The following is a 27,158-nucleotide window of genomic DNA, read 5'->3' as shown; positions in this document are numbered from 1 at the left end:
CTTTGCTCATCCGACCACGGGGCATTCTGAAACGCTCCGCGGTCTGCGATCCTGGCAGCGCACAATACAAAATGTTGCACGTGGGCCGGCATGAGCTGCCAGTCCTCACGGTTCAGGTCCTGTTTGTTTGCGGAAGCGTGACGAAAAATGATTTCTTGACATCAAAATATTTGCACGAGGTTACACGTCTCGCATTTTTAATTTTTTTTTTAAACTGTAAAGGGATTGTTTCAAAACCCAAAGAGACATTTTAATTATACAGTAAAAAAAAACCTGTGTGTGCAACCTGTTCCGGTTCACACACACCACTGTGTCTCTCTCTGTTACTTCAATAAAGGCTGACTGTTCATAAAAGGGGGATTTAATACAAGTAAAAAGTTAGTCATGCAGACGGCTTTATTAAAAGATTAGCCCAATAAAAGACAGCTGTGGCTGGTGATAGGCTCATAATTCACATCTGAGTAACCCACAGCTCTGCTTAGAGCTGACGTCTAATAAGCTTTAATACGCGAGCGCGTCTAAATACAGCTGTAACGTCTTCGGTAACCGCGTGGAGTACGGGGCAGGTGGAGCTGCTAGTCCAGGAGATTTAGCCGGACTTCTTAAAAGGGAGCGAAATGGACGGACCAAGGAGGAGACGAGCTGACTGAACATACACAGACAGACAAGGCTGGTCTTCATAACGGTGAAGGTTGCCAAACCTCAAGCTAATAAAAGTTCTCACTCTTCTCATGCTTGAGGCTGTTGTTTATGGTCTCTCTCCTAAGAGCTCCCCCGTATGAGTGCGAGTCTACTTTACGTCTCTGCATCTGAATAGCTGTGTCTCTATGTGAGAGAAGCTATTTAAAAAAAAAAAAAAAAAAAAAACTCACCCCGTCATGAACCAAAGCTTTCCACGTGTGCTCCAGTTTCTTGATTAGCCTGCGAAAAACGAAGAGAACAGCGCAGTTTGACACGGTGATGTTAAAACAACGTCTTTCATATGAGGATCACAGGCCGAGAACCTTAAAAAGAGGGGGGGGGGGCCGTCAACTCCCAAATCAGAAATACATAGAGTTCCTCTTAGACGTAGCGCTATTTATCGATCTCGATTTTGGAAATACCGACCGTAGAAATGTCTGCAATACAATGGAACTATATGGCTCTCGTCTTGTGGTGCTCAAAGTACCGAAAAACTAAACAACAATGTCTCTTTGACCTGGTTACTCAAGATAATCCACAGGCCGTGTTTGTGGGCATTTTTGCGTAGGAACTATTTTCTTTCTACCGAACTACACCGGCCAGCGGTATCCCTGCGCAGAAGGAAAGCGTGCGTCTAATGTTGTCGGCGTCCTCCTCGACTAAGCTAACTGCTCACAACAAGGTCTGCGGACTATCTCGAGCAACCAGGTCGAAGGCCGACGATCTTTGTGGCCAACTTTACAACGCCCAGCGATTCACACTGAAACGGTCTAGATTGATAAACATCACGTGACCGCCGCGACGATCACCTGTAGGACTGCAGGATGTCGATGATTCCGATGTAGAGAAGAAGTCTCTCCCCTTTTCCATTCACAGCTGGGATGCCGCCCATCCTGTAGTGAGAAGCAGAATAAAGGAGTGGAAAGGATGTCATGTTTACTTGGATGCTTACTTTGGATTTTAAAAGGTGTGTGTATATAAGTCCCAGTAAGATGGCTGGATGTAAAAGCAGCAGTACTCTCGGTTTGATTGAGAGTTGTGGAACTATAGCTTTACAGACTGGGAGGTTCATTTCATATCGATTCCTTTACCGACAGCTTCTGGACGGTCGGGTCGATTGATTGGTCGATAGGCTCTTGTCTGACCAAATTGTCACTGGTGCGGATTTTTTTTCGACCAGTCGATTGTGTAAAGAGCAGGTTTGGATTTCAGTCAACCAGCATTTTCTTTTGTTCACTACAGCCCCGCTCAATTTGGACCAAATCCTTTAACCGCCGTATTGGACTACAGTCGAGGTGCTGATACCCGACTTCAGAATCTTCTGAACTACTACTGTCCAAACCAGAAATGGCTTTGGATTTGGTTTCTTTTAACTGAAATGTATAAAGAGAATCAAGGTGGTTATTATTTGTAGTCATTCAGACTAAATTTACTAATTTGTGTAATCTAATCTCACTTAATCTCTACTGAAGTTCTTCTAAACTTCTGTCGTACTTTCATAGTACTGACGACGTTGTACTACACATTGAACCTAAGCGCAGCCTGAGATCAGGGTCACTTGAAAGTGGAGCAACCTGCTTCAGTGTCAACTTTTCGGCCGTTTTAGACTAGAAGAGGCAACATTTTTTGGAAACATTTTTGCCCACTTGTGCTGAAAATTCACGGCGTTAAGACTGTAAAGGTCTGAAAAGTTTATATTTTAAGGGAGTTGCAGTTACAATTTAAGCACTAAAAGCAGTTTAAGTGTCAGATGAAACATTGAAAGGGTTTGAAGTGTCAGCTGAAGTGTAAGCATGAGTGGAAATGGTTCAATAAGAAGAGTGTGAAGAGGTTTTTATGGGGGGAAAAGTTGAAGCGGGTGAGGAAAGAGAGTGTAAGCACTAAAAGCAGTGTAAGTGTCAGATGAAACAATGGAAGGGTTTGAAGTGTCAGATGAAGTGTAATCACTTAAATAAGTGGAAATTTTTTATTTTTTTAGAAAGATTGATGAGGCGAGGAAGGCGAGAATAAGGACTGAAAGCAGTTTAACTGTCGGGAGAAGAGGACGCAATTAAATCGAAGTGCTCTTACAAATAAAAAGTTATCATTGTCCGTCCACATTCCATTTTATTTATCATGATCGATGCGGCATGAATGTGCGACATGCACTCTCCCTGTCGAAGTGCCAGCTGTGACATTTATCGCCTCTTTTGCCTCTCCGGCTGAACTCACGTGTCGTCGGTGTCGATGGACCCTCCGCAGGCGGCTCCTCCCTGGATGGACTCCATGGCGGTGGAGTACAGGGCCTTCTGCTGGGCCACGGGCCTCTTCTCGTCGCTGTCGCCCTGGGAGCCCTCCATCTGCCTCTCCCTCTCCGCCTGGTCCATGTTGTGAACCCCGAGCAGCAGACTGTAGTCCATGATCTTGAAGCTCTCCAGCACCTGAGCGAAAAAGGGACGGGACAGTCGGTAGGCGAGCAGTGACTGACCGACTGACGGGCAGAAGATCCGTGTGAAAGCTTTTATCCAGAGCGCACAACGGTGTCGGCAGCAGAGAGCGGAGGAGAACCGTACCGGCTGTACTGAGCTATGTATAAGATAGCCAGTGTGTTTGCACAAATACTCCCTCCAAAGCACATGCACTATATAAGTAAATAGGAGGTGGTGATTTACAAGAGAAGGGCAGGCCTGCCACCAGACCAGACACCTTGTTAAACCCGGTGCTCGTAACAAAGCTCTAAATTCATAGTGAAGGGTCCTGGGAATGCCAAACACTCTCACGAATAGCTTTTTCATTTACGGCCTTCCTCCCCCTCATCCCCGATCCTCTTTTATGAAACAGGGCATCATAATATCCTCGTTTTCTCACTCTTTCCCATTTTCTTTTGTACTCCATGTCTCTTTATCTTTCCTTCCCCTAGAGACGCTGCATTATGGCATCACTTTTTCCTTCCTTCAAACACTCCTCTAATCCTCTTGCCGCTAACCATAGCTGCCTAGGATTCTCTCTCTCTCTCTCTCTCTCTCTCTCTCTCTCTCTCTCTCTCTCTGCATGGGGTCTGGTACCTGGGGCTACCCTCCGCAATGAGTAGTGTGATGGGTAAAAAAAAAAAATGCATTTATATACTGTAAATTCACGGGTAGGGGTAAAAATTTGAGAAATAGAAGATTTTGATTTAAGCACGAAGATCCCATCTTAAACCAGGAGGCTTTAAAAGGAAAACTGTTGAGCAGCTTGCTTGTTTAATGACAGGTCGGTATTTACGGGCCGGGTCCGGGTCCGGGTATAACTTGGACATACTTGCATGTAGAGGGTCGGTTCTGCTTCCTGCCATTCGTCTCGCCGTCTATTCTCAACATCGAATAGAAGTGCAGCGTATATCCCCCTCCCACCACCCAACTCACCAGGCAGTCTCTCTGGAGGGTTTTGACCAGCGCGCTGTAAGTGTCCTGGTCCAGCATCAGGCCGTCCTGATGGTCTTGCATGAAGTCCAGGTCTTTGAAAGTGGGCCTGGCCTTCTCTCTCTCCTTCTTGGATGCCCGCCGCTTGTAGGTGGAGCCCTTCAGGTCGAATTTGAGGTGCATGCGAACCACGCGGGGAAGGACGTTGTTCATCACCACCACGCGGATGTTCTTCCCGCCCGACTGGACGCAGTAGAGGCCGAAAAACTTGGGCAGCAACGTGCGCGGGTTCTGATTCAAGTTCTGGAGAGAGGGAGAGAGCAAAATGTTGTCCGTAAAAGGTTTCTGCTGCTGAGCTCAGACAGGATGTAGAGGCAGAACTTAACATCGGAGGGAACGGATTTGAGGGATTTAATTGTGGGGGAAAAGCTACAGGATTAAATTTGTATACATGCCCAAGACCAAATGTGCTGAGTAAGAGTTTTTTGACACTTTGCAGAAGGAGAAAAGTTCGGCGTAAATATCTTGTTGGTGTACAAATACAGACAGGAACACGATGCAATCATATTTCATTTCATGGGATCAACAAATCTCAGTGTACACCCACTGGCTACAGTTACACATGTATTATCTGACCGCACCAGGAAGCATTACACAACAGAGAGGCAACAGAAGATCTCACGGTGTTGTGAAACAAGGAAGTGATTACATTGATTGATTCATCGTTTCTAACACAAATGGAAAATACGTTGTGGTTCCGGCTCCTGTATTGTAAAGGCTTTGATGCTTTTCTAATGTGATAGTAAGATGACGAGTTTTGTGAGTGAGACTGTTGATCAGACCAAAAAAAAAAAAAGCTATTTGATTTTGGATTTTAGGTCATTGTGAGGCATTTCTTTTGATCTATTTTCTGACATTTCATTGCTTATTTAAAGAGGTAACAGCTAATGATCTTTGATAAATCCCTCATTAATAAATCGTAAAATGATAGTTGATCAAACTTTAGTTAATAATGTAAACGTAAAATGTGTTTTACTGTTTACAAACCATGGAATGATAATAATAATAATAATATTTATTAATAATAAGTAATGCTATAATGTCTGATATTCTATCATTACTTTGTGTAATATGAAATAATTAGTTCACCATTTATATATATATATATATATATATATATTGTATCATAGCTGATAAGAGTCAATAACAATTATATTCTGATCACATTAGTAAACTATTTATTAACAGATTATTGTTGCACACATTTCATTGTAAATACTGTATTAAGTATTTGTTAATGATGATCAAATAATAATAATAATAATCGTTGACAAAGTATTATCTATCTAAATGTTGTTTATAGATAAGTATATTAAACATATATAAAGGTATTATAGTCAATAGTTGAAACTTTACAATAGCCATCCAGGTAATGTTTATAGACTGTTAAAATATTATTAACCATTAGCAAAGTGTCCATCTATCTATGAGGTGTTTATAGGCGTTGCACCTAATTTACATACAGTAGTCATTTTATGCAAATGCAATAACACAAATTAGCTCAAAGGCCTCAAATTTCCCCCCCCAAAAAAAATCTGTGGTTTGCTTCTTATTTCGTTGTTGCTCCATTTACTCTATACAAGACTCTCCCATCAATCACCAGTCTGTTCTGAACATGTCACCTGTCAATCCAAACACATGAGGTTACTCGGGCTGCGTGCTTTGACCGTGGGACCTGGGCCAGCTCAGTGCTATTAGAGAAATGAGGGGGGGGGGGAGAGTGGTCCATATAGCGATAGCACACCGCATTCAAGAGTAAAAACGAGGAGAATGAAAGAGGAACAGGCAGAGGAGAGATAAAGGATGGAAGTGGAAGTGTGGCTGAAAGGCTCGGCACATGTGGGAGTGACCTTCATGAGGAGAGAAACTGGTAGAGAGAGAGAGAGAGAGAGAGAGAGAGGGAAAAATGAGGGAGAGAGAAAGAAAGAGCATCGCCTGCCCTCAGCCACACACGACCCTTCTGTCAATGTTAAGAGGGCAGAGCGGTGACGAGCTAACAACACAGACACGTGAGGCAGAGGAGGCCAGATATGAGCCTTAAAAGAGCGGCCGGAGAAAAAGAAAGAGTGGATGAAAAACAGGAGGCAGGCGAGGCGAGGCGAGACGTGAAGGGAAATAAATTACACCGAGAGTCTCACGACAGCGGAAGGGAACGAGTGATAATGAAGACATTAAAAAAAAAAAACGTGAGGGAAGATGGAAAAGACTAGGCGTATAATAGAAGGGAATAGAAAACACAGAAGGGAGGGAAGCGGCAGCAGCGGAGTCGGTTACATCACTGTGATCTGTATGCTGCCCAGAGCCACACTCCTCAGCCAGTCAGCTGTGGAAGACGTGTGGAGCTCGGCCAATGACGGCCTGCATACATTTTTATGTTTGCTACAAAAAAAAAAAACACAACAACACATGAGCGTGTTCCACTGAAAGGACATTCTGCTGTTACGTGTGCAGTGCTTTTTTTTTTTTTTTCTCTTCACATCTCTATGTTGAATTATTATGATGGCGAATTAGGGCCAGCGAAGGTTAGAAAAATAAATAAAAGATTGTACCGAGGGTTAGTCCTTGGGTTCACTATCCAATAAAGGCAAACGCCTAAAAAAAAAAAGACACATCTTCAAAATAAAATAAAATAAATAAAAGTCATTCATTTACAAGAAGGAAAAAGTCCGAAATGCTCTGAGATTAAAGTCACACATTTACGAGGACAAACTCAAAAATTTCCTGAGATAAAAGTCATTAATTTACAAGAGTTTAAAGTAACAAAATTACGGGAAAAAAAACGTTATTTTTTTCTTTGCACGGCTGGTTCAACCTCATCGCTAAAATTGTAGTGCACCCATATATATACCGACTATGTCACGACATTTATGGTAAATGTATTCAAAGCGGCACAGATTGCGCCGAAGGGGAGAATTAGAGAAAGACTCGGCGATGTTAGCGGAAGGATACACGTGTGATCCAACTGTTAAAGGGTGTATACAAAATATATGGAAATAAGGCTACTTGGATTATATTCATGAGAAGTATAAAACATGCTATCTGTGTTCCTCATAAAGTAAAAAGAAAATACCACTAAATTGATGACATTTGACTTGATCTGCGACTACATTAAGATACAAAATCAAGCATTTTTACTGCATCAGTTTAGAGATATGCGATCCTTTTTTTAATAGTTTCTCAAGATTTCAGATTCAGTTATTTATTTTCAGCTACAATAGCCGTAATACGCCATCGTACTCCTTCTGATGAGTGGATGAATTTGTATCCTTCCACGTTATGTTTTGTGTGGTTTCTACTCCGTGTTTATCTTGGCGTGGGCTTGATTTGCTCGTCCATCTGCGCCGTTCTCTCTCTCTCTCTCCCTCTCTCTCTCTCTCTCTCTCTCTCTCTCTCTCTCTCTCTCTCTCTCTCTTTTTCTCCTCGGTCCACCTGCTCCGGCTCGCCGGCTCGCAGCCGTCGCACATGAGCCCGAATCTCTCCGCTTTCATTATAGCCCTTCCTTCGAACCAATTATACCGGCGGGGGAAAAAAAAACAAAACACTTCAGAGCGTTTCAAAACGACGGAAAAAAGGTCACAGTGAATGTGCCGAGCCTTCTAACGTCCCTAAATGATTAAAGGAATTCCTGCAGTGGTCTTTCGCCACGGGTGTCGGCACATGAATAAACACAAGGCTGGAGGCCGTGAACCTCAAGACGCTGGAGAGGTAGTACATGGACATACATGGAGGTGCTGCTGTTTGACTATGTGTGTGTGTGTGTGTGTGTGTGTGTGTGTGTGTGTGTGTGGGGTGGGGGTGGGGGGGGGGGGGGTACTTTTGGTGCAAGTCAAGCTCTGTTAGGCTTATGTGAAACACACCGGCCAGTCTCTCTGGCCCAAGGTTCCAGTCGGAGATGATAGAGCCGTTATGTCTGCTTCATCTGAAAAGGACGTCACGCGCTCGGGGGGGGGGGGGGGGGGGGATTTCCGAGCTCTTGCATAAAACCTGGGATCTAAAAATATGACTGGAAATAAGAAGAACATCAAAGATGGAGCTCGGGAATTTCAAATGAGAGGGTGAAGGTCTCCTCAGACCGAGATTACTTTTTTAAAAGTCTGACCCGCAGACTCCGATTTTCTTTCTAAGAACTGAAATTGACAGCAAGACCCCAAAAGCTAACATTCTACACCACCGTCTCAGACACACAGCGACAAATAACTGTTATGGATCATAAGATGCTTGGAGCTAATGTTAGGAAGTTAAACAGGTCATAATCCCCTCTTTAATATCAAAACATCTCCCTTCAAACAACTGGATTTATTGAGGTTTCTTGCCAAAAAAACCGACATTTTACAGGATTACATTTGAACACATCATGATAGCGTTATGATTTGCCAATACTTTTGGACAAAAGGTAAATTTATCGAGCATAGCTTCGAGCAAGTCAATGCAACCTCCGTTAATATTAATAGCTTCTCTCCGGCCGGTGGTCGGCGCTTGGTTTTGGCTCGACTGTTTTACGGGTCGCAAACTTTCTCATTTTACAGCTCAACAGTGCAACACAAATATGTTTCTGAAAATATTTGAGGCAAGCGATACGCGACACAGTGAAAGAAGCTTGAGTTATATTTGATCAGCGCTGCCAAGTTTGAGCAGCAGTGATTGACAGCTGTGTTGGAGACTCCTCTGCTCCGATTGGTTGTTTATCGTCGCAAAGGATTCTTGCAAATGACATGACACACACACACACACACACACACACACACACACTGAGCTTACCATGTAGTATCCAGGCAGCAGTTTCTGTAAGAATTCAGCCTCCTTGTGCATCACAGTCTTGATGATGAACTCGTCGTCCCTCGTTAGATAGAAGACGGAGCCACTCGCTCCGGGATTGGACAGCTCGATAAGAGGCTCGTTACAGAGGGAGTACTGCAGGAACACACACACACACACACACACACACACGGGGAGAGAAAAGTACATTGACAGTTAAGACAAAATGATCTTGAGTTGTGGATTAGCCTGCGGCCTTTAAACACATCGCTTATACAGAAGCCAATATTCCGGTATGAACCAAAACACACGTTGAGATGTTTGGATGGACTAACGTAACCCGGCCGACATGCAGCTGATGGTCCCCTCCCTGTTTTTTTACAGTCTGTGCTGGATTAGTTCCTAGTTAGGGGAGGATATTTAAGAGAATCAGAGTCTCTGTACCGTTTCACTCTGACGAAGACACACTTTGCGTCAAAACATTAGTCCTCCGATCACGTTTTTGTTGCCTAAAATCCAGTGTCCTCCAGCGTACTTTGGACCAAGTCTCTGAAGTCTCTCCCGATAAAAAAACCACCTGACAGACCTGCTGTCCCTGCGAGGCGGTAGAAGCATATTAAACCTCTTCCCTCATTTTACAAACAGCACGTTGAGACCCATATACACTCTGATATAGAGCCAAAGACCAACGAAATACGTACAAAAACACATTAAAACAGGCAGAAATGCAAAGAAAGAAATGATGGTATGAAGTAGATGAGAGAGAAAGAGTGAGGAACAAGAACATTACATGCTGTAACAGAACATAGATTAGATGCATTTAGATGTCAAATTACGACTGCTTTTAAATTGGAGCTCTTTTAATACGCACATCAGACTCCTGCTGATATGACGGTTAACTCGGCTAATTAGCCCTCTCTCTCATCAGCATCCTTTTTGAAGCCGCCTCTGCCGACTCTCTGCTAATGGTTCACTTTTCAAACGTTCCTCTCAGAGGAGCCTGACATTTCATTTTCATACCTTTTTTTTTTTTTCCCAGAAAACCCAACTGAACAGAGTTAGAGGGGGGAAAAAACAACAACAATGTGAAACACACAGTGGCAGGTAAAAGGATTATTTTAACAGACAGCGACGTCCTTTTGTAGACGTGAAGAAGCAGCAGTGAAGGTGATAACGTTGGTGAATGTAAAGGATGAATATGTTCACATTCACAGTTTCATCTGTTGAGTGCAAATACGACCTGAATCACATAATTATCACATATCTCCAGAGCTGCAACGATAAACCGAGTCATACCTACTTCAGTGTAACCGGACTTAAATTTAAAAAGGTAGTTGTCGACGGTACCAGATGCGGGGCCTCTGAGTGGCTCGTGTGTCGGAGGTTATTTTTGTTGTTTGTTTTGTTTGTTTGAACCACAGGCTGAGAGAGAGAGAGAGAGAGACGGGCAGAAACGAGGCAGGATGTGGCGTGGTCTGAGGACCGATGCATTCAAGAAACGTGGGACACTCAGACACGCCGACTGAGCGGTGTCCGTATATTCTGCTAGACTTGCTCGGGGCGGAGAGCGGCGAATCGTGCAGCCTTCCCTCTCTTCCTCCCCTCCGTCCTTTTCTCGTGTCGTCTCACGGCTTCTCGTCCTCGTTCTTCCTCCTCTCAGCTTTTCTCATATTTATGGATTCCTTTCTTTTTTTTGGGGGTTTTCTGTCTTCACGTGTTTCTGTTCATTTACTCTGTTTGTCTTTTCCTGGTCTTGCCTCCCTTCCCTTTCTACTTCCATCCCTCTCAAATGCTCTTTCTTGCTCCTCCAGGTCTATCTGATCTGATCTGATTCTAAGCTAATGCTGAGTTTGTAGTTCAACTTCCACCATAACTAGCCGCACCAATCCATACTATTCTATCTGTCCTGGAGAGAGTTCAGCATCCGTGTGGTGAGAATTCAATATTAATTGGTTTAGGGACACACCAGTGCTACTGGCCACAATTTCATAATGAGCCAAAGATATTTCTACACGTCTCGACGGGTTAGTTCCTTCCGCAGTACACACTGCACACACACACACACACACACACACACACAACTTAAAATCTTACCAGGTAGTCATCCGGCCTGATGCCAAACAGTTCTCTGAAGTAGCGGAAGGCCACGGGAGCGTAGGTTTTAAAGCGGAAGTCCGGGAAATGGTGGGCTGGAGTGAGGTTGCTGCCTTCACTGAAGCGCGGAAAAATGAGCACAGCACACGGAAGACAGGGGTCAAAATCAAGTAAACGTCAAACGGCCGGGTTAAGAACAACACGCATTCAAGCTACTGGAAACAGACTGCATGTATTATTGGTTCAAGAGACCTGGGGAAGAAGATGCTCTCCACCACGTAGAAGTCCTGCATCAACACGTCTCTCTCCGGCTTGGAGCTCAGGTTGCCCACCGTGTAGCCGATGCCCAGCTGGATGGCACCTTTCAAGGCCGAGGATGTGGTCTGTGGAGAGAGGAGGGGGGGCCGGGGGGGGGCCGGGGGGGGGGAGAAGTGGTGAGTGAAACACTCGCCCTTTCTTTAAACCCTCGCAGTCAGTGATCGGTTCTTTTCTGAGACGGAGCGGAAAATAATCTAGCGTGTGTCCTGCTTTTTAAGGGGGCAAAATGGAGTCTTAATAAGAACCAGAAAACACATCATGGTAGAGGCATGTGCTGTTTACAGTACCTTCTTGTACGTAGTTTCCCCTGATGCATCCACCCCTCTGTGGCCAATCTTCTTTCCCTGACCGGGCTGGCCTGAGGATGAGGGCATCTGGAGACCAAGAGGGAGAGGGACTTGTGTGTTGTGAGGACAAGACTTGAGAGCGACACAGCATTAATGCATGAGAGCAGACCAGTGTGTCTCAATCTGCGTTCTTCCGTACACACACTTGGTATTTTGGTGTCACGATATACCGGTATATTGATGATATACTGTGATATTTTAAAAATGACATATGGTAACAGACTCTGTCTCCACCTCCCTAAAACTCATATTTTGAATGTGATTAATTTGCCATAAAAGAGACAAAATGCACAATGAACAAAGTTAAAGATTATTTTGACTGATAGCATTCTCTTTTTATTTCTTTTATTTTTAAATTATAGTAATAATATTGTCACAGTGAATTCTTTATTTATTGCGATAATTTGTCAAATTAAAATTGCTATGAAAAAGAAGAAGAAGAAGAAGAAGAAGCGGTCAAACGTCATCGTCATTAATAGTAAGTACACAGTGTACACAGTGTACTACGTGGAGGAGTACTTACAGAAGTATCTGAATTGAGACGCAGCACAGGTTCTTCCGTTCTATAATTAGCGTAACTTTTATGAAGGTAGATTTGTGTCTTTATTACGCAAACAAAAAAATATGTTTTGAAAGCAAATTTCTCGCACTGCAATCAAAAATCAAGTTTGTAAGTGAAAATATATAAACTGAAAATAAAGTATTTGTTAGTTTTGCTTATGAAACTATCATTTTTGGTTGCAAAACAAAAACCTTTGCTTTCAAAACCAAAAGCTACGGTTTCAAAACCAAAACCAAAACGTAAAGCTACGAGTTGAGTTTGGACGTAGTGGGCGGGGCATACGCTGCTGAATGAGCCAGGAGTTTCTATTGGTGGGTTCGACTTGGATCCCGGCATCTACTTCCACTGTAGAGGTTACTGTGATGAGCGGCATGGAGGTAAGTTTTTCATGTTGTTAGTGTCGTAGAGTCTCTTTTTTTAAAGAACGACATGAGGCGTTGTTGACATGAAGCTTCACTTTCTGCGTGCATGTGACGTAAGTCCAACCCACCAATAGAAACTCCTGGCTCATTCAGCAGCGTATGCCCCGCCCACTACGTCCAAACTCAACTCGTAGCTTTACGTTTTGGTTTTGGTTTTGAAACCGTAGCTTTTGGTTTTGAAAGCAAAGGGGTTTTGTTTTGCAACCAAAAATTATAGTTTCATAAGCAAAACTAACAAATAATGTATTCTCAGTTTATATATTTTCACTTACAAACTTGATTTTTGATTGCAGTGCGAGAAATTTGCTTTCAAAACATATTTTTTTGTTTGCGTAATAAAGACACAAATCTACCTTCATAAACTTTGCCTTTTCTCAAACTGTGCAGAGTTTGTAAATTAATCCGATTTCAAATCTCAAAGCCAAACATTGGATGTGAATATTTCTGCCGCTGTTAGTTACGTTCTTTGAGCTAGTTTGGTTTAAATTGGCATTCAAGCAGAATGAAATGTCCTCAGTGGACTCAAATCAAACAACAACAGGATCCAATGTTTGCAGAGTAGCAGATGGATGAAGATTAAGAAAAGTTGTCCCGCAAAGACAAAGAATACTAAAGTGATGTTCAAATACTTCTGGGACATTGTAGTCTCTACTGGCTTTTTCCGCGCCGGTCTTCATGCGCCAAGCGAGGAACACGGATTATTAATTGACCCAAATATTAACCGCCTTGGATCCTCAGTAAAAGGAGAAGCGTTACAGAGCAGATGATCACAGGGACAAGATGGAAGCTCACCTCTGTGATGAAGGCTTTCCTGGCAGCAGCATCTGAGAGAGAGAGAGAGAGAGAGAGAGAGAGAGAGATGACGGTGTTACAGAGAGGCTCCATTACTCAGCATCGTTAGTGCTCTGTGTGACTAATATTAGAATATTATTCCGCAGGAAACAAAAGCTACGAGGGCACCGAGTCCATTCTAAAGCCGTTCTGTTTGAACTAGCGCCTCTAGAGATGGAAAGGTCCGTCTGTTCGGTCCGCTGGTCGGTCCACCGCTTGTCAAATGTAAAGGGTTAAACCATAGACCGTATATAGGAAGTGGACGTGACGTCACTCATTGGTGAGAGGACTGCGAATTTGAAGCCTGGAATCTTAAGATTTTGGCCGTCGCCATCTTGTTTTTTTTTTTTTTTTTTTTTTTTGCAACCAGTGAGCAGAAGTGACCATATTCGGAGGAGTGACGTAGAGACGCCGTGTACACGGTAGTGACCTGTCACGTGTCACAAAGTAGCCCCGCCCCTAAAGCATCCCCTTGACTCTAAATGGACCATAATGTACTAAATGAACATCATGCTGTATCGAAGAAGACTTGAAACTAGAGATTGAGAGCATAAACTCATGTTTACAGTGTTTACTGAGGGAATAAATCAAGAGAGAAGTAGAGTCATTTTAGACTAGACTTCTATACGACCAGAGGAGTCGCCCCCTGATTTAAGGCTCTTCTGCATTGACTTCACTTTTCAGGACTGGAGGTTGCCGCCTGGGTAAAACACAAACATGCATAAATCTTGACAAAAAAAGAAGAAGCTCAGACACCCTTTTTCACTCAAATCGATCCCCCGACCCTTCACTGCACATTTAAATTTACAAACAGCTCTGGAAACCTGCTGTGAGTCTCTTAACGTGGGAGTAAACTACACACTGTCACTCTGATATCGAGGTTGAAATGTGCTTCACCGAGAGACTCACAAATGCAAATGGCACAAATGGCAATCTAACGAATCCCAGAGTTACATCTGTTATGTTGCGATGTTTTTTTTTTTTTTAAAGTCTAATAAACAGGACGTAGGCAGAAGAGAAAGAAAAAAAAAAGGCAATCAGAGCACTGTTTTTGCCAGGATGGCCTGAAATAGAGGCATAATTATAGCCGTATAAACACTCAGCATAATAACGGAGACGAGGCTCAGGGGGGCAGGGAGAGAGAGAGAGAGAGAGAGAGAGCGAGACAGAGAGACAGAGAGAGAGAGAGAGAGAGAGAGAGAGAGAGAGACAGAGAGACAGAGAGAGAGAGAGAGAGAGAGAGAGAGAGAGAGAGAGAGAGAGGGAGAACACCAAATGAGCAAAAGAAAGAGTGGAAGGAGACAGAGGAGAGAGGGCTTCAGACGGCTATGAGTGAGGAAGATTAATTCCCACTCCGTCATCTTCATCACCAATATCGCACTCAGTCGCCCAGATGGTGGAATTTTAGAGAGAAACCTGCAGACACGTCGACAACAGTCTGACCGTTTTTGATTTGAAATAAAAGGGAGGATGCAAATATCAGCGGTGAGATAAAATAATCCGTTTTATTCATCTTCACTTTCCATTTTTCCATTAGTACTGATTTTGGTCGGATGGATTTTCTGTTATCGCCGCTGCACAGGCATTAATAAGAGTTAAAAGTACATAAAAGGGCCCATTTTTCTTTTTTTTTTCCCCCCACACACAGCAGACATTTTGATTTCTCACAGTAGGAAGAGCACAGGTGTCACAGACAACACTAACAATGGCTCTGTTCTGTTCAAACTGGTTCAAAATGGACGCGTTGCTGCTTCTGACAGCTGACTGCGTAAGCAAGCGATAAGTGCATTGCAGAATAGTAATGAATCAACGTGGACTCTGCATTACAGCTTTTATCGCTAAAATATATATATATCTATATAGAGAGAGAGCTGGGGGAGGGGCCTGTCTTTACACAAGAGGCAGAGTTGAGCTTCACTCTGACACACAAACACCGTCACAGCAGAGAGAAAGACAAAGATGGAAAGCTACATCTGACTCCGGTAGAGGCTGATTAATCTCGCCGCAAATGCAATAAAACCCTGACAAGTGACGCAGGAAATACCAGCAATCTATCAAACCTCTGACAACATGAATCTACAGGTTTTCCGACTGTTTGGCGAGCATGGTGACACACTCCGTACATACCGTATACCTGCATGATCTATACTATCTATTAGCAACACACGCTTCAACTACCTGAAGCTCGTGCATGCAAATTTGCTAGGGGAAAAAAAAAAAAAATCCACGATAGACCTTTTTTTCGATGCAGACGTTGTGACTTGTTGTAGAATTAAACAGAACATCATCGATGGCCCAATAAGCTTCTCCAGTGAGCCTGGAACTGAAGCTAAACGATGTAAGGCAAATATAATAGTGTTATCAGTTACACGTGTGGTTATTCTACCGTGACATGTTTGTCATGCTGTTAAAAAAACAACAAAAAAAAACAATGCATAAAATAAGGCCAAATAAGGATGACAGGCGGTGAAACATGACTTTCTGGCTGTAAATTCTGGAGGCTCCAAACCTCTCACCGGTATAAAATGCATCTCCCTCACCAGCTGAGGCGCTAACAGCTAACCTATTTAACCCGGTGTCACTCAGGAGCGGGATAGCATCTTCGCAGCTCGACTCTTTGTGTTTGCGGCTGAATTGATAGCCGGCCTCTCTCGTCTCTCGTCTCTCGTCTCTCGTCTCTCGTCTCTCGTCTCTGCCTCTCGTGGACGCCCATGTGACTGAGCCACAGAATGGCCTGCTTTGCCAGCCCTCCTCCTGCTCTGTGTCTCTATCTCCCTCCCTCTGTCACACATGCACACACACATTTGCACGGAGATGAGCGAGCCCGAGCGTGCCAATTGCGAACCCGGCAACGCTCCCGAGCTGGAACATCCAGGGAATCAAATTGGAGGAAAAAAAAAAAAAAAAAAAAAAAACTGCTGGTGAAGGAATGCAGATAATTAAAGAGGAGGCTCTTCTGCTTGTTACCATTTCATACTATGTATGTGTGTGTGTGTGTGTGTGTGTGTGTGTGTGTGTGTGTGTGTGTGTGTGTGTGTGTGTGGATGCATGTTATTGGCTGGCTAAGTGTGGTTCCATCTCTTCTGTCAATTCCAAATGTCTGCTGCCTGTGTGTACATGTATTTGTGTGTGTGTGTGTGTGTGTGTGTGTGTGTGTGTGTGTGTGTGTGTGTGTGTCATGTATCTTAATGCAACCGCATCGTTTGCTTTCCGCATGCCTGCACCTCTTAAGACTGCCCTCAGTGTGTGTGTGTATGCATGTGCAGGTATGTGTGAGTGTGTGACAACTATAGTGGAGACTATAGGCAGAGTGAGTGTGTGTGTGTGTGTGTGTGTGTGTGTGTGCGATCAACTTATCGTACGATATTTTGGACATGACCATGATTTTTTTTTTCTTCAAGTTATCGACTCATCGTGCAAAATACGGACACGAGCTCGATCACTTTTAACTTTGGACATGACCTTCATTTTCTTTAAACGTTATCGACATATCTTACAATATATGGACGTGGCCTCCATCATTTTTGCTGACCTTTATATTGCTACATATTAATGTGACCAACATATTAGCCAATGCCAGAATAAACAGGCAGGTTTTTCCTGCACATTTTTGTTAACAGAGAGTCCATTTTATTTATGGCTCTGGTTCTGTGGTTATATGCTATTTATCTTTTATTTATTGAGAATATTTCAATATTTTTTACGCATTCCAATTCTTCTTTAAGAATTAAATTATTATTAAAATAATTATTAAATAATCATTATTACGCTATTATATCTTTGCGTAAAATAGTCTTGAAATGACAATAACATCAGCTATACTGTTTTTACCTTTATGTGACCTTTATGGATTTACATAATACATTCTAATATTCCTCCATCCTCAGCTGCATGCAGTAAAAACACAGACACGAACAGCATTACTATAAATTACATTACGGTAGCGTGGAGATGGCTAATGTAAGAAGAGAGACGTGTGAACGCCGGAGGAACAGCAACGTGCAACTATACATCTACATTTTGTCCATTTAATTTGTTTTGCGGCAGACTGAAATATAATCACATTATGATTACGGGCAACCAAATGCGAGTGCAAGTGACAAAACCCCGATGACCCGCTGGCTTTTGCTACAGACGTAACGATGTCGAAAGTGTATTAAAAGAGACCAGAGGGAAAGCAGAGGCAGGAGTTATGATGACGAGAGTGCTTCTATTTTTATTTTTTTTCCCCCATATTTCATAACGGCTTTCCTGTAAAGACGGTGTGAAAAACATCTTCAGGAATACACGATAACATCTCCTCATTGTTAACATCCCTCCATTTATCTTCAACAGGTAAAGTGCTACAGAGTGAGAAAATAGGTCCTACTACCACCACCACCACCACCACCTCCACCAGCATGCTGCAGCAGCAGTCTGTGGACTTCTTCAGGGGGACGGAACAACAAATAGACCCCCCCCCCCCCCCCCCCCCCCCCCCCCCCCCCCCCCCCGTACAAATAAAACAGCCTCTGGCCGCTATGTGCTGTGTTTAACGGCCCACTCCTCCACCCTGAAGAGAGCGGCCCATTACCAGCTGGCGATGGGAGCCATGGGAGGTGAAGCGAAACGCACCCGGAATTTATATCCTTTTTTTTTTTTTCTCCCACACACAGACCCTGTGTGTTTGACGCAGGATACGGGATCGTGTGTTTGACGCGCGTCTGACCCGCTCACGCCGGACCGGCGCCGCCGATTAATCCGCGACTGAATTGCCAATTCACATAAGACCTGCCGCTGCCAAACCGCAGAATCGTAACAGACAGTCTGTATATTTGCTTAACAGAGTTTCATTTGTTCGTTAAAATTGTGTCACCACAGCGCAAACACTTTATGGTCCAAAAAAAAAAGTACAGTAAACACGACGGTCCAGACACTGTGTTTTTATGAACCACTACGGTGCTGTGTTCCGGTGCACAGGCTGTTAATCACACAGCACTACATGAAGCGAGTTCTCTGCAACGGACACGTAAGATCGATTCCTGCCCAGACTTGCTTTACGATGTGCGGGATGATGACCCAAGTCCCGAGAAACCTAAAAAAAAACAAAAAAAAAAACATGGAAGTCCCGAGTCACTGAGCTGCACTACCATCCGGCTCTTGGACCTGCGCAGTAACACAGTAAATGTATAAAAAAAACAAAAAAAAAGATATCGGCTGTGGCCTCGTGTTTATATTCCATCCTACACACACACGCACATTTTCACCCCCTTGTTTCCATGGTTCCCCCAATTGAGGTCAACCAGCCTTTCTATCTCTATGACTAACGTACGCGTGCTCGGAATCAACAGACGGACGCCGCCTTCACGTCCTTCCCTGCCGCCGTTAGCACAGCTACACATACAGACGCATACGACTGTCGTCCCTCTCGTTCATACAAAACATTCAGGATGAGAAAAGACGTCTGAATAAAACCGGCTGCAGCCTCATACGACGGCAACCGAGCACTGAAAACACAAAACACCCTAAAAGGGGGTTTGCTGGCATTTAATTTAATCGACATCACTGAGGAAAATACAACACACCCTCTAAACAGTTCGTTGGGTTATAGAGAGAATCTGTCGCTGCAGCTTATTGCTACTTAAATCATTAAATAATTTGTTTTTAAACTCCATCGACAGCAGCTCCATACGACGGCTTAGTGACTCTCAGCGACGAAACGATTCCAGCACAAATAACGACTTTGGTGCCAAACTTAATTGTTAACATCACACACACACACACACACACACACACACACACACACACACACACACACTGTAGGCAGCATTGATGTGTCTTACTCGACAGCCACGTCTGACCCAGATTGGATCACTACTGGCGCCGCTATCGATCGGGTGTTCATTTTGTATTTTGTATTTTTTCCCAATTGTAATATTAATTTTCAATTTTCATCTGACCTAAACCTGAAAGGGGGGGGTGGGGGGGGGGGGAGCAGGAATCCAATGACTCCTTGTCAGGAAAATGAACAAAGGCAGCCGACTGGAGCTGTTTCAGGTGAACAGTGCAGAGAACGGCGCGAGGATGAGACCGAGACGCCCGGAGAAAATGTTAATTCACGGTTAACCTCAGCCCAGTTCACTTCACACAGGAGGGTTACGCAACGGTGATGGAGGGAAGGCAAACTGGATCCTGACCCTTGAGCCCCCCTGATGTCGGCGTGGTCCTCATCCTCTTGTCTCTGGCCCAGGATGGAAAAGTGGAGGCGGTGTATGACACAGTCTTCATCAATGAGATGTTTACTTGTTTTCAGACGCCGTGACATCTGCACAGCTCCTCCACAGCGGCCGTTTCCGTAACTTTGTTTTGTCGTCGCTTTGGGACAAAAACTGTCTCATCAAGAGTAACGGAGACGCGCAACACTTGGTACTTTCGGTTCAACATGTAATCTTTGTATTATTTAAAGGTATAGTTTAACATTTTGGGATGTATGCTTATATATATATATATATATATATATATATATATATATATATATGTATATATATATATATATATATATATATGTATATATATATATATATATATGTATATATATATATATATATATATATATGTATATATATGTATATATATATATATATATATATATATATATATATATATATATATATATATATATGTATATGTATATATATATATAATACCACCTTTGTGTCTGTAAAGTAAAAAAAAATGAAGCTTAGAGCCGGGGGGATGATTAGCTTAAGCTTAGCATAGAGACTGGAAGCAGGGGGGAACAGCTAGCCTAGCCTCTATCTGAAGTAACAAACCCCCCCCCCCCCCCTCCACACACAACCTCTTAAGCTCACTAAAACGAATCTTGTCGCCAGGCAACCGGCAGAGAGTAAGTCACTCAAAAGGAGTTACAGCACAGAGCAGTCGTCTCTACGTTTCTGTTTGTGTACGAATAAAACAAATATAACGGGAAACACAGCTTCTCGTCTAACCCCTGGCAGGGAGAGCCAATAAGAGATGGGCATGAGTAATAATAATAATAATAATAATAATAATACATTTTATTAGTACAGCGCTGGCGGACCCGGAGTACGAGTCACCATCACAGCGAACAACCCCGGAGAGTGGAGGACGTGATAAATGAATGAAAATGTGCATCCCCTAATAAGCTTAACGTCAAACTATTCTTCTCAAATCTCCCCCCCCCCTCTTATGTGATTCAAGTCACATCTGTGCAGATGTCAGACACAAGGATAAGAGGTGTTCATGTCACAGCATCCTGGTTTCCTTCAGAGTAATCCATCCCATACACCCAGCAGAGGAGCTTCTCTGTGCGTCTGTAACCGGGACCTAAAGGACACCGGGACACTAATTCGCGAGCAAACGTACTCATCGTTGCTCCTGTGTGTAATATCTGTGTCTCCGTGTGTCGATAATTCCTCTCGGATGACCGGTCCTCCTGGATCAGGGCGACTTGGACGTCGACCCTAATAATTACGGAGTCATCGACTTCCAAAACGCTAAGCTTGTCAGAGAGGCTTTAAGTGTTCCTCGCAATTACGGCACTTTGGCCGAATAATATCCTTACAGCTTATCCTTACTACTTCTGCATGTAAACACACACACACACACACACACACACAGGCAGAGACACACACACACACACACACACACACACGGTAGTGCCAGCTACTTGCAGAAGGAAGTATGGTTGAACGCCGTTCTAAATACGTCTTATTAAACTAGCGTGTGTTGGTGCCGGCACTCATCCGCAAAGTACATTTCCCCTCAGCCGTCCTCTGATTTACTGAACAAAGCGGTGTGCACAAAGAGTGTGTGTGTGTGTGTGTGTGTGTGTGTGTGTGTGTGTGTGGGGGGGGGGGGGGGCTGCTCCGTCCTCCGCTGTCAGTGCATATCATACCCTTTGTACAATACAGTGAATGTGTGGAGGAAGCAGCGGCTGGAGAGGACAGCTTTTCACTATGCCAAGTCATCCATTACCATCAATGGCATCAGGCGAAAGCAAGCGGGCTTAATAAAAAGCTTCCTGCCTTCTGCTGGCTCGAGAAAAAAAAACCAACAACCCTCCCTTTGAGACGTTTAGCGAGGAAGCTCGATGATGAGCCGCAGCAACAGTCTGCATTCAGGCAAACTGCTGCCGAGTCCTTTATTCACAAAGAGAGTCTTTACGGAATACCAAGGCTGCGAGTTATCATTTTCTTCATAGATGAATCCGTTGATTGTCAGAAAGTAGTGAAAAATACAGATTATAAGTTCTTCTTCATGTTTAAAATTGCTCTTTTCGTCCAACCAACGGTAAACGTAATTAAATTAAAACAAATAAATCAGTTTACTCTCATAGAAAACTGAAAAAAAAAACAGATTATCCAAAAAGATGCAGATCAATGTCCTCTCTAGAACGGCAAATCGATAAAGAAACTAATTGTTTAAGCTCTAATAGCGTCTAATATCTAATAATAGATAATGTCTAATAGTTTGTTCTTCATACAACTTAACTAATTAGACAAGAAATCAACATAAAAAAGTAAAAGAATACTGTTTTGATAAATGCTCGTTAAAGCCTCTCCAATGCAAAGATTTGCTTTTCTCATTTCAATATATATATATATATATATATATATATATATATATATATATATATAAATTGAGCTCTGGGGTTTGGGGCTTTTATTTCTACTAAACAAACAAAAACAGAATAAATAAAAATATTAAGTTCACCTTTTTCCTTACATTTCAGTTTGAGTTGCCACTGAATGATTACAAGAAGAAAGAAAAAAAGAAAAAGACAAATGATGAATAATTTATATGCTAGCCTGCCTTTGCATTCAAATTGACCAGCAGCCAAAAGAAAAACATCAGCAACCTTTGCTTTAAATCAGAAACAAACAGAGCAAAGAGCCACTGATTTCCTCCAGACAAGAGCTGTAAAACAACAACATTGAAAAAGAGACTGACATCCATCTATCATCTATCCATCCATCCATCCATCCATCCATGTATCCATCCATCCATCCATGTATCCATCTATCCATCCATCCATCCATCCATCCATGTATCCATCCATCCATCTATCCATCTATCCATCCATCCATGTATCCATCTATCCATCCATCCATCCATGTATCCATCCATCCATCTATCCATCTATCCATCCATCCATCCATGTATCCATGTATCCATGTATCCATCCATCCATCCATCTATCCATCCATGTATCCATGTATCCATCCATCTATCCATCCATCCATCCATGTATCCATCCATCCATCCATCCATCCATGTATCCATCCATCCATCCATCCATCCATGTATCCATCCATCCATCCATCCATGTATCCATCCATCCATCCATCCATCCATGTATCCATCCATCCATCCATCCATCCATCCATCCATCCATCCATCCATGTATCCATGTATCCATCCATCCATCCATCTATCCATCCATGTATCCATGTATCCATCTATCCATCCATCCATCCATCCATCCATCTATCCTTCCATCTGTGTTTTCAGCTCAGGCCTTTTTACACCCAGACACACAAGCAGACAGACGCCTGGATGTAAATCCAGCTACATCACAGCCACCGTTCTACTATCTCTAATCCCAATCCCATTCTCTCCGGGCTACTAGACTACCCGTCTGGATTATCAGGATAAGGACAGGGACAGGTGGAAGCCAGGAGACCGTCTGTCTGGTTTTCTGTCTCTGCTTCAGCATTAAGTGGGGAAAACTAAAAAAAAAAGGTATGAAATCCAAGAGCGTATCTATTGCCTCTCAACAGCTCTCAACATGGCGACAGCTTAGCTGGCAGCTTGCAGCTAACGGTGCTAACAGCGCTAACAAGGGCAAATGTGCTGACGTCGTCGGTTGGGAGCTAGCCATCACATATCCACCATATCTCGACAAAGCAAAGAGCTGTTTCCTGTTATATGAATGCTCTGAATCTCATATGGAATACTGACGATTAAAAGGGCTGTATTTCTGTTACATAATAAAAAAAAGATATATATTTCCCACATTTCTCTGCTGGTGAAAGGTTGACAAAAAAATCTCCATATGCAAACCTTCATATGCAAACCTCATTAAAATGCCACGCCTGCCTCCACCGTCCTCATCCATCCATCCACCTTTCAGACCGACGGTGAGAAGTGGATGGAATGACTGGCCTGGCAGCGGCTGACAGCAGCTAATAACTGCAGCACATAAATCTCGCCGCCGCTCCGGAGAGGCTGCAACAGTTGCATCTTAATTTCACACACGTGGATCAGACTAATGGAACAGGTGGGTATGAAAGTGTAATTTTTTTGCAAATTTTTTTTTTTTTTTTTGGAATGGAAATTCAAAGCGGGGAGATGCAAAAAGAAAGTCGAGCAGCTCGGCCAAAGTCCTGACAGAATATCATAGCAGCGGCTTTTAAGACACCGACACGCCTCCGGAGGTCAACACAACAGCAACTTCAGACGTCTGCTTGTGTGGTGGAATGCCCGGGAATGTGTGTGTGTGTGTGTGTGTGTGTGTGTGTGTGTGAGTCAACATCCCGTCTTGAGTTGGTACAAAACCACATCAGGGGAAGAGTTGTAGCAATGTTCACAATGCCGGTTTCTCCTGGACGCCTCAGGCTAGTTTGGGGACGTTGTGTCGAGAGTGTCCTGCGCCTCCTGCTCTACGGGCGGAGCTAAAAACAGCTCAGTCCTCCCAGCAAAAAGTGACGCACGTGCGCTCAAACTCTTATGCAATTAATTTCAGTACGTTTTTCATTACTGAGCTTCCAGATCAGAACTGAGCTCAGTGATCCTCGCTGATCCTGAACAAAAATGCAGTCGAAGCACGGAGAGAGAGAGAGAGAGAGAGAGAGAGAGAGAGAGAGAGAGAGAGAGGTCCTTTTAGGGAATGGAGAGGAGAGGAGAGTAGGGAGTCATGGGAGTGGATGATACAAATAAACAGGCTGGTGATCAGCCCGACTCCTGTGTGTGCCGCTTGTTATTGCCGAGAGCAGCGACTCTGTGACTCAGCGGAGGGTAATCTGCTGTAACCACAGAGGGAGCGCAGTTGCACAACAGTGTGGAGGAAGTGCTGCTCATACCTGTACGCAACAATTTACACACGGCGGCAGATTTAGTTTGACGCCTGGGGCTGCCGAGCTGAAAATAAAAAAAAACAAAAACTCTTGTGTCACTCAGGAAGGCAATACAGAAGCTGAAAGCACACAGTGAGCTGTTATTCCGATATATATATATATATATATATATATATATATATATATATATATATATATATATATATATATATATATATATATATATGCATCTGTATAACATTATCAAACTGTCACGATGTTGTGGAGCAAATGACTCACCGGACTGGTTGTCAGAGCACCGTTGCCCCTCAAAATAAGGACCTAAATTCACAAACAACGGCAGCAATTTGGACTTAAAATCGCTTTAATTTGACCGATGTCGCACCTCAGTTTTAACAGCCATCATCCGAATGCTGTGAGACATTGCATCTAATCCCAGCATGCCCCCCCCCCCCCCCACACACACAGAGCGCAGAGGATCCGGCGCCACAGCCTCAGGTAAACGGCCGGTTACTCGGCAAGCTGCGACATTGACCGTCCCTAACCTACAGAGGGACGCCTCTACCTCTGATGTGAGGCTATCTGTGGGTTTCAAAGACAAAATGATTCCACAGCTACTGCTGAAAAACTGACAGCAGCAGCGGTCCTTTGTAAAAAAAAAAAAAAATATATATATATAAAGCAGCAAAATAACACAGCCTGCAGCTGCTGATCCAGCTCCAGACTGGATAGAAAATTGAGGCTTCTTCTCCAAGTTGACCCCAGAATGTCAAAAGCACGGCGGAAACAGATATCTGTCTGTGGAGGGAGCCTGGAGAGAGAGAGAGAGAGAGAGAGAGAGAGAGAGAGAGAGAGAGAGGTGGAGATATTTCCCTGCAGCGCAAAGAGAGCAATGAATGACCCACTGAGGGGGATTGTGGAGCAGAACATGTTACGACGTGGGCAAGACACAACCTTCGACATCAAACACTAGAAGTCATCAGGGGCCAGAACTACAACAACTTTGCATTGCGCCTTTCTTTCAGCTTGTGTTTACAACATGGCTGTAAAAGCTATTGTGTGTTCATAATTCATTAATAATTGCAACGGCTTAAAAACATAGAGATAGTAAATAGTACAAATTCCTACAAGGAACTTGGGATTTTGCGCTGAATCCAACCCGGTGGAATCGATGACAAGCATTATGAGCAGCTATATAGAAATAGCAATATAGAGCAGCGGTCCCCAACCACCGGGCCCGCGGACCGGTACCGGTCCGTGGGTCATTTGGTACCGGGCCGCACAGAAAGAATAAGTAACTACTTTTTTTTGTTTTTTTTGGGGGTTTTTTGCATTTTATATTTGTTTTCACGCCAGTCGTATCCTTTTATTTCGTCGTTGAAGGCCGATCCGTGAAAATATTGTCTTACATGAATAAAAAGACAATAGAAAGGTTAGGGAGCGCTGATAAAGAGGCGTCAAAGTGAAATGGAGGGTTTCATAAACAGTTAGATTGTTCCACACAATAACTTTTAAGTATCAATAGCAATGTTTATACTTCATAGCAAACCTTCTACTAAGGCTGCAATGAACTTCAGACTGAGAAAATGACTTGGGCATTTATTACAAATAAAAAAAATGTTCCAAGTTGCATGATAGTAATGATTCTGTGAACAGGTCAAACTGCACTGTGCAGAGAAGTCCACTGATTATATGTAAGCTGTGCCTCGGACGACAGGCGAGCTGTGCTTCCACATCGGCGTTCCCTGTTTGATAAATCAAACGCACGTCACCGCAGTGGGTTACAGAGCGCGTCGGTAAATCTTTCCACGGGAGATAAATCCGACCAACCGGAGCGGTAAATCCAACGCAGGGGGGGGCTTTCAGTCAACGGGTCCCACGCTGTTTAGAAATTAAAAGTTGTTGTTGGTTAATAAATCAATTTTCTAAAAAAAAAAAAAAAAAAAAAAAAAAAAAGCTCATCTGGGGGAATTATCTCAGCTTCCACTGAACGAGGAGCAAGGAGCACGCTGTGCAGGTTCCGACACGAAACACATTAATGACGGGCGATTTAGAGTTCCCACTTCACCTCGAGGGAACGTTTTAAGGAAGCGTGGAGGAAACCAACGTAGACGAACACAGAGGGGCTCCAGCTGGTTAGATCGGGTCCGAACCCAGGATGCTCTTGCTGTGAGGCGACAGAGCTGCGCAAACAAACTGATAGTAATTGCGATCAAGACTTCGGCTTCCCACAGTGACATGAGCATGCTCCATTGCTCCATGGCGGTATGAACTCTTAATATGCATGCGTAGTAGAAGAGTAATGAGAATGCACTGGATTCAGGTGAAGAAGAGACTTATTTTGATGCTAAAATTAGCAGGAATGTAGCAACAACATGAGAATGAAAGCAGTTTATTAAACGCAAATGTTTTGTCTCTAAACTCGATGAATAATCGTGAGCTCAATATTTATCAAACGAATCGCGACTATCATTGTGGCCCTTATCGTGCAGCCCTGGTACTGACCCGCCGCGTGGCCCAAACGATAACGTGTCAACTGGTTCACCGCTGCTGCTGCTGCACTGAAGCATCCCTGCTAATTTCCTCGGTACCAGAATAGGTGCAATTAA

At 43.5% G+C, this 27,158-nt stretch overlaps 1 protein-coding gene across 2 annotated transcripts in view; it reads right to left on the bottom strand.

Annotated features, from left to right (window-relative positions):
- Positions 1-27,158, bottom strand: part of pip5k1ca (phosphatidylinositol-4-phosphate 5-kinase, type I, gamma a) — a 49,742-nt gene that overhangs the window by 17,091 nt on the left and 5,493 nt on the right. For both annotated transcript variants that reach the window (XM_068702427.1, XM_068702428.1), the window contains exons 2-10: positions 13,412-13,443; positions 11,576-11,662; positions 11,223-11,353; positions 10,971-11,088; positions 8,880-9,032; positions 4,065-4,364; positions 2,893-3,101; positions 1,491-1,574; positions 873-921 (exon numbers count right to left, since the gene is read on the bottom strand). In XM_068702427.1, the coding sequence (XP_068558528.1) occupies positions 873-921; positions 1,491-1,574; positions 2,893-3,101; positions 4,065-4,364; positions 8,880-9,032; positions 10,971-11,088; positions 11,223-11,353; positions 11,576-11,662; positions 13,412-13,443 (1,163 nt within the window). The remainder of the gene's footprint in view (positions 1-872; positions 922-1,490; positions 1,575-2,892; positions 3,102-4,064; positions 4,365-8,879; positions 9,033-10,970; positions 11,089-11,222; positions 11,354-11,575; positions 11,663-13,411; positions 13,444-27,158) is intronic.

Source organism: Cebidichthys violaceus, unplaced genomic scaffold, assembly GCF_023349555.1.
Source record: "Cebidichthys violaceus isolate CVI_PGR_0920_01 unplaced genomic scaffold, fCebVio1.0.p SCAF_84, whole genome shotgun sequence".
Lineage (NCBI taxonomy): Eukaryota > Metazoa > Chordata > Actinopteri > Perciformes > Stichaeidae > Cebidichthys > Cebidichthys violaceus.
The sequence above is the reverse complement of the archived record's forward strand: the minus strand, read 5'-3'. Positions and strand labels throughout refer to the sequence as shown.